The sequence below is a fragment of the Chrysochloris asiatica genome, unplaced genomic scaffold, assembly GCF_000296735.1.
Source record: "Chrysochloris asiatica unplaced genomic scaffold, ChrAsi1.0 scaffold00026, whole genome shotgun sequence".
In the NCBI taxonomy this organism is placed as follows: domain Eukaryota; kingdom Metazoa; phylum Chordata; class Mammalia; order Afrosoricida; family Chrysochloridae; genus Chrysochloris; species Chrysochloris asiatica.
In genome coordinates, this window is record NW_006408544.1 from 10,885,956 (window position 1) to 10,896,662 (window position 10,707).

General features: G+C 37.7%; 1 protein-coding gene across 1 annotated transcript in view; it reads right to left on the reverse strand.

The window, feature by feature from the left end:
* The window catches only part of LOC102827972 (selection and upkeep of intraepithelial T-cells protein 1-like), a 33,768-nt gene extending 23,654 nt beyond the window's left edge, over nucleotides 1-10,114 (reverse strand). The window contains exons 1-3 of the mRNA XM_006839858.1: nucleotides 10,039-10,114; nucleotides 9,261-9,608; nucleotides 4,664-4,945 (exon numbers count right to left, since the gene is read on the reverse strand). Of these exons, the coding sequence (XP_006839921.1) occupies nucleotides 4,664-4,945; nucleotides 9,261-9,608; nucleotides 10,039-10,114 (706 nt within the window). The remainder of the gene's footprint in view (nucleotides 1-4,663; nucleotides 4,946-9,260; nucleotides 9,609-10,038) is intronic.
* Nucleotides 10,115-10,707: the final 593 nt, after the last annotated feature.

The following is a 10,707-nucleotide window of genomic DNA, read 5'->3' on the forward strand; positions in this document are numbered from 1 at the left end:
GAGGTACAGCCATAATGCTCCTTAGAATCCAGGATGGGGAGACTTTGTCTATCTTATTTTGGACATGTTATAAGGAGTGACCAATCCCTGGAGAAGGACATAATGCTTGGTAAAGGGGAGGGTCAACGTGAAAAAGGAAGATCCCTCCAACAAGATGGACAGGCAAAGTGACAGCAGCAATGCACGCAAGTGTAACAAAGATTGTGACTTGGCAGTGTTTCAGACTGTTGCACATAAGGTCACTTGTGAATTGGAACTGTTGCTATAGCAATAACAACAACAACAAACATAAGGTAGACAATAGATACAGTGCAGGTGTAGGTGTTTATGGATTAGGTAGTAAATGAGCAAGATGGATTCTAACTTCTCCTTTGACTTGATTCATGGTAAATTTTATCATTGTTTATCACTTTGAATCTATTTATGCTGATGACCTATGTCATTATGTTGTTGTTGTTAAGTACCATGGAGTCAGTTCTGACTCATAGTGGCCCTTCACAGGGTTTCTGAGGATGTAAATCTTTATGGGAGCAGAAAGCCTCATCTTTCTCCCATGGAACAGCTAGTAGTTTCGAACTGCTAACCTTGTGGTTCTCAGCCCAATTCGAAACCACTACACTACCAGAGCTCGTTTATATTGAACATTAAATTGTCTACCCAAACTCTAAATTCACATCTTTCACCATCTTGTAATTTTTCTCAAGAATACCTATTTTTTTGTAAGAATATTTTATGGTATTGTACCTGAATCATTTAAGAAGAGCTGCATATTCAGTTATTTTAACCATTAAACCTTACAGAAGTCTAGAAGTAAAAACCTGCTGTTAGGTTATGTACCTTTCTCTTCTCATACTATGTTTGCACAAGTCCTTCAATGGAAGAACTTTCATAGTTGAAAATTCATGGAAGATTGTAACCAAATAAGTGCTGTAGGAGAAGCACCGGACTGCAAACTACAAGGTTGGTGGTTCAAATCCACCAGTTATTCCTGAGAAACCCTGTACATGTTGTTATGAGTTGAAATCAGACTTGCTGGCACTTAGCAGCAACAACACCCAGACTGACTAAATTCATCCATCAGTAAATAAAATTGAATGATGCAGAGGCTGGGTCCACTCAATTTAAACATAATCAATTATTAAGTAAGAACAAATGCATCCAATGGTGGGTATGAAATACTCAAAAACACCCATTTTACTTCATTCTTCATAACATCAATGTCTTAGAAAGCCCAAAATTGATATGTTTGAAGTTTCAACACATTTAAATTAAGAAAACTGTTTTAATAACATCCTATGTAAGCAATGGTTTTGGGAGACAAACGTCATGCTTTTGGCTTTGCCTAAATACCCCATGAGGTTAGGGCATAAAGTTAGAAGAAATGCTTCAACGACTCTATCCTTATTATTATATGTTACCTTTTGTTCTGCCATTCAAAGTTAAAGTATACATTGCAGCAAAAAGAAACACCACACATAGAATAGTAAGCAAAATTGCCAAATAATTATGGCCCATATTAAACAGATCATCTGAAAAAAAGCACAGAATAAATGGAAAATTAATAAACCATAAACACAAGCCCCATTGGGTTATGGAATTTGCCAATAATAAAGCAGAATTTCACTTCAAGTTCTGCTTTTTTTTCTTTTCTTTTTTTAAAATTTCTTATATTTGAACCAGGGGTAGAGATAAATGAAGATGATTTACTGATTAGAATTGGTTGAAATGAAATGCCTCCCTTGTCTTTGATACCATACAAATAATGATACCATACAAATATGTCCAGATTATGAAGAGAACAAACAAGCACAATATTGGATATCTTAACTCCTTTTGGTAGTTGAGGAGTCTCATGGATGGCAGTCTCAGGATTGGCTCTGATGAGATCTTAGGGTATAAAATAATAGACAAAATAGATAAAGTTGTGGAGTTCTACCAACTTCTTCAGTTTGAAACTGATCAAACATGAAATCAAGATGTATTCATAGCTACTGGTGATTGGAATATAAGAGTTGAAAACAAAGAAGTACTAGTAGTTGGAACATATGGCCTTGTTAATATTTTTTGTTGCTGTTAAGTGCCATTGAGTCGGTTCTGACCCATAGCGACCTTGTACAGGGTTTCCGAAGGTGTAAATCTTTACAGGAGTAGAAAGCCTCCTTTTTCTCCCACAGAGCGGCTGGTAGTTTCGAACCACTGACCTTAAGGTTTGCAGCCCGATTCATAACCACTATGCTACCAGAGCTCCTTATGAAATTCAGTGCAAATACCTGTTTTATTTTTTATCAAAAACACAAAACGTGACTATACACCTGGACCTTGCTAGATGGAATACACAAAGTTCAAATTGACTATACTAGAAAAACAGATGATAAAGATGCTCAATATCATCAACCAAAGCAAGGTCAGGAGTCAACTGTAGAACAGATCATCAGTTGCTCATGTACAAGTTCAAGTTGAAGATGAAAAAAATAAGCATATCCCACCTGAATTGGAGACCATCTCAAGAATATATTTGACATATTGAAAACTAATGACCAGAAGAGTTGTGGGATGACATCAAGAACATAATAGACGAGGAAAACAAAAGGCCGCTAAAAAAATAGGAAAGAAAGAAAAGACCAAAATGAATGTCAAAAGAGACTCTGATATTAACTCTTTAATGAAGAAAAGATACTGGAAATGGAAGAAATGATGGCGTAAAAGAGATGAACAAAAAAGTTTCAATGAGCAACTTGAGAAAACAAAGTAATGTATTATAATGAAATGTGCAAATACTTAAAGAGTTAGAACACCAAAAAAGAAGAACATGTTCAGCATTTCTCAAGCTGAAAAAAACGAAGACAAATCAAGCCTTGAACTGATTGTGAATGTTGCAAATGTAACAAAAGGAGGGGAGTGGTTGATCTTGCAATCCAGGAGCAGAGGACCCTGGGACCATCAAGGGAGAAGAGTGGAGTGCGGGACCTTATCCAGAGAAGCAGCAATGCCAGAGATGGAGGCAGAGACGATGATGTGGAGAGATGGAGTGGCTGGCGACTCTAAACTCAAGGAGGGGAGGGGCTGTGTGCTGGTGGCTGGGGTGTGTGTGTGCAGGGTATACCCTTTGGTTGTTTGAATGGTTATATATTCCTGAGTTCTTCAGTTTACATAAACACACACACAGAGGGATTGGAAGAAAATGCTGTTAAATGATGATACATGGAGGGGATTGAAATCTGCAATGAAACAAAATACAATAGGATGAATGTAAAGCTGATGCTCTACCATGTAAATTATCACTCAATTCACAATAAAAAAACTTTAAAAAATAATAATAATAACAAGATGTTAGAAATGCACAGTCATTATAGAAAAAAAAGGTTCAAACATTAAAAGAGACAGCATATAATCAAAACCAATGTTACTGAAGGAAGAAATTCAAACTATACTGAAGGTATTACTAAAAAACAAGCTCCAGGGATTTATGGAATACCAATAGAAATCTTTCAACACTGATACAGTGCTTTAGGTGTTCACTCATCTATGCCAAGAAATTTGAAAGACAATAACCTGGCCAACTGACTGGAAGAGATCCATATTTGTGTCCATTCAAAGAAAGGTGACCAAATAGAACTGGGAATTTACTAAACAATATCATTGATATCACAATCAAGTACAATGCTGCTGAAAATCATTAAAAAACATTTGCAGCAATACATCAACAGGAAATCAAATGACATATGCACTGGGTAAATGTGCTACAAAAGACCACTGGAAAGTATTCAAAAGAACAAAGATGTCAATTTCTGGACTAAGTTATATCTGACCCAAGCCATGGTATTTTCAAGCACCTCATATGCATTTGCCAGCTGGACAATTGAAAAACAGAGGGTATTGATGTCTTTGAATTACTGGGTTGTGAAGAATATTGAACATAGCATGGAGTCCCCAAGGAACAAACCAATTTATTTAAAAAGAAGTATAGCTGGAATGTTCCTTAGAAGCAAGGTTGGCAAGATTGTCTCATGTAGTTTAGACATATTATTAAAAGGGACCATCTAGAAAAGGGCATCATGCTAGATAGAGGGTCAGCAAAAAAGAGAGAGACACCTAAAAAAAAACACTAACACAGTAGCTACAGCAATGGGCTCAAACTTAACAATTGTGAGAATGGCACAAGACCGAGTAGTGTTTCCTTCTGTTGCACATAGGGTTACCATGAGTCAGAACCAACTAGATGTCACCTAACAACAGCAGGAACATGAAACAGCTAGACCAAGGGCTCCAAGACAGAGGCACATCCTGTATGGTTGGGGTAGATTTAGGATAATATTAGGAAATGAAGTCAAATATATGGAGAAAGAGATCAGGATAAGTTATATCATTTGAGGAGTCAATATTCAAATGATTGTACTTAAAAACATCAAATAGGATAAAGTCAAAATAAAAGAGAAAAGATTCAAAGACTATGACTTGGGGAAGGAACACTATCATTAAAAAGATAAAGTGAATATGATAAACTAGCAAAAGAGACAAAGGAAGAAAACTAGCAAGTAAATCAGTAAAACTAAGAGAAAACTCTGTTCTGTGAACTGAGGGAAGGAAGTATGTTAATTTTATTCTTAAGTTTATACATTTTATGACAATGTCATCATTTAAAGAATGAACATGCAGACCTCACCTGATAGGACAATGCTTGTTCTTTCCTCATGACCAGTTATAGGGTTTTGAAGATAGCAAGTGACAATTCCATGAGACTTTTGTTTAAGGAGGAGAGTCATCTTCATGTTAAACAACTTGGCATTATCTTGTGAATGGGATGTTGATTCAGGTGGAATTCTCTCTCCTCTGTCATCTCTCCATTCCATTAGAGGCTGTGGAAACCAGCCTCCTGAAACACACTCCATTATGGTCCCTTTAGTATTAGAATGATGCACAAAAATCTGTGTTTCAAAATTTGTAGCTGTTTGATAAAAGGGAAAAATTAGTAGTATTTATAGGTGGAAGCAAGGAAAAGTAAAACTTAAAAACAAAAGCTCCCCCACTCCATCACTGTACCTCCAGACATATTCGTAGCCTAGCTTTGAGTGGTTGACTGTCCTGAAAAAGAATGTTTTTGTTACTAGTGCCTTCTAGCTAGTTCTGACTCATAGCAACCCTGTATAGGGTTTCCGAGGAGTAACTGGTGGGTTTGAACCATCAACATTGTGATTCAAATTGACCTTGCTATTGTAATGCCCAGATTTTGAGGTCCCCAAGAAACACCAAGGAGCCAATGCTGATGCAAACACACAAGGGTTGTTTATTCAAGCTCCAGCTCAGGCCTCATCAGTAACCGACACAGCGGACTCGGGATGAAGCCCCGAACTCTTAGTCAGCGAGGTTTTTATAGAGGTTACAAGCAAGTTCGGGGGTTTTCAGCTGAGCTACTCCAGGATTGGTTTACATTTTGCAAGGTATGGGGTGTTACAATTCGATTGGTCATTACTGGTGGCCTGAACGGCTGGGTTAGGGTAAAGGAAAACATACATTATCCAGCCTTTGTTGGTTATGTTTATCTACTTTGTACTGTTTGCTAGGGGTGGAGGGCTATTCTCATGCAGCACGAGCTGACTTGGCACATTCCTGGAACAGGAGGACATGCTCCAGCCAAAGTACAAAATGAAGTCTTTTCTTTAGGTCTCACACTATCCAGTGCTTATCCTACAGCACTACACCCTGATTTCTATGAAAAGATGCTCAAAGGGAAACTGAAGAAGCTTGGCTGAAGGCTTGTTGTTGTTAGGTGCCATCGAGTCGATACCTACTCATAGTGACCCTAAGTACAACAGAACGAAACACTGCCCGGTCCTGGGCCAACTTCACAATTGTTGCCACACTTGAGCCCATTGATGCTGCCACTTTGCCAATACATATTGCTGGGGGTCTTCCTCTTCTCTGATCCTCCACCTTACGAAACATGATATGCTTCTCCAGTGACTGGTTCTCTCCTGACAATGTGTCCAAAGTATGAGAGACAACGTTTGGCCATCCTAGCCTCCAAGGAGCATTTTGGCTGCATTTCTTCCAACACAGATCTGTTTGTTCTTTTGGCAGCCCATGGCACTTTCAATATTCTCCTCCAACACCATAACTCAAAAGCATCAATTCTTCTATGGTCTTCCTTATTCACTGTCCAGCTTTTGCATGCATATGAGGTTATCGAAAATACCATGGCTTGAGTCAGGCTGAAGGCTTATATTATTATAAATTAACAATGTGATCTTAAGTCAAATGGGAAAATGAATCCTCTATATGCTCCAAACTGTTTAAATATATTTATTGATAATTTACTAAATCTAGATAACTGTACTAGGTCTTTGGAATATAATTGTTAAGTACCATAGAGTCAGTTCAGACTCATAGTGGCCCTGTATAGGATTTCTGAAGAAACTTGATGAAAGCAGATTTGAACCATTGATCTTGTGGTTAGCAGTCCAGTGCTTATTCTACCATGCTTCACCAGTACTCATTGGATTATATTGTTGTTGTTTTTAGTGCTATTGAGTTGGTTCTGATTCATAGAAACCCTATATAAAATTCCTGAGAAGCAACTGGTGAGTTTGAACCACCAACTTTGTGGTTCAAACCAACCTTGGGGTCCAGTTTTATCCTACAGTGCCACATCAATATGTTAGTTTTCGTGGAATTTATGGTTTAATGCTTGTTGTACCTTCATCATTTGGTCATTTTGAGCCACCATAACAAATTATAAATAAACATTAAGCATTGAAATACAAGTTTTCTACTTTAATGTGTATACTTTTTTGCATACAATAGATATTCTAATACAATACGTTTTTGCATACCTTATGTAAAGACTTTTGTTGTAAAGTGCCAGAACAACTCGTAAGGACCCTGTACAGAGTTTACAAGAGACAGCTGGTGGGTTTAAACCAGTAGCCTTTCAATCAACAGTCTATTACTTATCCTACAGTGCCACACCAGGTAAACACTGCTGCTGCTGTTGCCGTGTGCTGTCGAGTCTAACTTGACTCATAGCAGCCCTTTATAGGGTTTCTGCTGCTATAAACTTTTACAAAAGTAAAAAGTCTCATCTTCTTCCCATGGAACAGCTGGTGGATTTGAACTGCTGACCATGCAGTTAGTAGCCCAATGGTAACCACTTATGTTACCAGAGCTCCCTTCTGTAACACGTGTTGCTGTTGTTGTTGTATGTAAGTGCTGTAGAGTGGGATGTGACTCACAGCAACCTTATAGTGAGTTTCTTAAGGAGTGGCTGGTGGGGTTCAACTGCTGACCTTGCAGTTAGCAGCCCAGCAGGATACAGTGTCACATAAGGACTCCTTCCGTAATACTGTTGTTGTTGTTGTAATTGTTAAGTGCCATTGAGTCAGTTCCTACCCATAGCAACCCTGTATAGAGTTTCCAAGGAGTGGCTGGTGAGTTAGAATCGCCAACTTTGAGGTTCAAACCGACTTTGCAGTCCAGCGCACTAATGCACAGTGCCACACCAGGACTCCTCCATAATTCTATTGATATCAAAATAAAGGTAAACAATACTGCTATCAATGGAATGCAGTGGCACAATGTGATAAGCACTACAGTTTGAGGCCACCAACAGCTCCAAGGGAGAAAGATGAGGATTTCTGCTGCCTTGAAGATTTAAAGCCTTGGAAACCTTATACAGGGTATCTATGAGTCCAAACCAACTCGACAGCACTTCACAAAAACAATAAACTTCAATCAAAATATATCACATTGTTGTTGTTAAGTGCTGAAACAAGACAATATATGTCACATTGTTAAACAAACTTCAATCAAAATAAGACAGTATAAGTCACATTGTTGTTGTTAAGTGCCATTGAGTCAGTTCTGACTCATTTCGACCCTAGCAACTGGTGGGTTTGAACCACCAAACTTGTGGTTAGCAGTCCAGTGCTTATCTTACAGCACCACACTAGGACCCCATATGTAACATGAAAGAAAATAGACACTTGAAATTTCTCAGGAGAATGGGTCATAGGACTGCACCAATGTATGGGCAAAGAAAGGATGAATAGAAAATTAAAGTGCTACTCCAGAGCATTATTGTCCAGTACAAATTTTACAAAGATAAAACATTCTAGATTTACACTGTCAAACAGAGGAGCAACATGACACTATTATGCATCTGTAATGCGGTCAGTATTACTGAAGAAATTTATTTTCTATTTTATTTAGCTATTTTAGTAATTTCAATAGTCATATATAGCTAGTGGACATCATATTGGACAACTCAACTCTAGACTATGGATTTGGGATCATGTAAAATCAAATATAGCTGCCTAGAGTGAGTGGGCCTAGAATCCACTCTTGTGTCAGAACATGAAGCACTTAAGTTACAGCAAGTCCTCTACCTCTCCTTTATTGTTTTCTTATGTAGAATACTTCAAGGGTGAAGTGCTTGACTTGTATGCCATATATGTCAAGCACCAGCCACTCCTTAGAAACCATACATATATAAGAGTATATAGCATTAATATTGAAGAGTACTGAACATTTTGGAGAATGGCTTTTTAAATTATTTGATGAAAATTCGTGTTGAACGAAGTGGTCAATGAATTGAGTCAGGGAGAAATGGAGATGAGACTTATCATTAAGTAGGCTATTGTAAAGACTGATGTAACACATGGGTTATTAATGCCTGATTGAAAACAACTACTACTTGCCCCAAATATTATGGAAATTTGCCCTCACACTGAAGTGATTGAATCAGTCCATAATCACAAAATCTGTTTCATCGCTATCACTATCCCCTTCATCTTCACTTACTGCATGTACAAATTTTAAATCATTGAAAAGGCTTTGAGTCATTTCTTTCATTAAAATAAGGCTAAATAAGAATCACACGCACCAGGTCTAACTTGATCTACAAATTCTTAAAGACACAGGCATCTGGCGACTGACTGACTGCATTTGTTTCTAAAGCCATTTTACTAATGCACTGGAATAATTGGAAGGATAGTAATAAATTCTAACAGGATTCCATTGATCCTTTACAGATCTCAGTGCCTAACAGACAGTAATAGTTGATAGAGGTGATGATTGCACAGATAAAATTTTTATTCTTGATCCTCCACTCTTCCCAGTTCAAAACTTAATGCATGAACTTGAACTTGCATATTAAACCATGTAATATGGAAATCTATAGATATATTGAGAATTTTATTAATACTTAGCATCAAGTTGATTGAGCATTTTGGACACATTAAACCCTTAGAGAAATTCACCCTTACCTGTTACCTTCAGTGTTGTGATGGTTTCATCATAGAAATTGCCATCTTTGAAGAAGCAGTGGTATTGCCCGTCATCATAAACACTGACATTAAGGATCCTGAGAGTCACTTTACCCTCTCCAATAGCTTCTTTAAGGAACTCAGTTCGTTTCACATATTCAGAGAGAGTTTCTCCATACAGGTCTTTACCACCTTTGTACAGGTGAATAGGTTGTGTGTAGCGATCCCGAAACCAGCGCACCTCCATGTGTTCTGCACTCTGTGGTGGGGACAATTGGCAGCTGAGCTCAACTACTCCACCTAATGGAGCAACAATTGGGCCCTCTGGAGCACTCACTGTGAATTGTGCTGAGAAAGAAAACAGCAACCAAAAACTGAGTGTGAGATAGGACACATGAATCCTTCTTATTACATAGTTTATCATTTACTATTATATGCATTCTAATATGAACCCACATCTCAAACCACTTTCTCACTATACAAGAGGTATGTAAATTATGTCTCTTCAGTATAAATGTTAAGTTCTTAGAGCAAGGTCTTCATTTGTTTCTTTTATTTAAAACCTAAAACAATCTGGGCCCTTGATAAAGATTTGATGTTTTGAAATATTTCCTGAGCATAGAATGGATCCTACAATATACATCCTTGTTAAGCAATATAAATCAAGGATTGAACCTGAGGAACAATGGTTAAAAGGGCTTATCACGGCTTCTTCCTTGCTATTTCTGAGTTTACTTAGAATTTTCCCAGCTCATAAAGGCGGGGGAGAGATTCATACCTGAAGCTTCTGTTACCACCTGAAGGAGGAGCATGACAACAAAATATATTGAGAAAGATAGTCCTGTAGTTTCCATTATACCTGTGAAAAGAAATGAGCTACATGCATAAACCAACAGAAAACAAATAAGAAGTTGCAGACTCACATATTGCCACATCTTTTTTCAATAGTAATTCACTATCAAATAGGAATGCCAGATAAAATGCAGGACAATCAATTTAATTTGAATTTAAGAAAAAAAATGAATCATTTTTAGTATAAGCATAATTTGTCCAATATTTGGCATCTTGTAATTTTTTACGGGGAGTCCTGGTGTGGTGCTATTGCATAAGCACTGGACTGCAAGTTCAGTTTGAACCACAAGATTAGAGGTTCACACTCACCAGCCACTCCTTGGAAACCCTACACAGGGTCACTATGAGTCAGAACTGACTTGACAGCACTTAACAGCAACAATTTTATAAGCCTTTTTTGCAACCCTACTCTCATTGGGCAATATTATTAACATCACATGTAAGCAAAATTTTGTTAAAGATAATTTTTAAATGGCTGCAATAGTACATCAACAGGAAACTGCCAGATATTCAAGCTGGATTCAAATGAGGATGTGGAATGAGGGATTTCATTGCTGATGACATATGGATCTTGGATGAAAGCAGAGAATGCCAG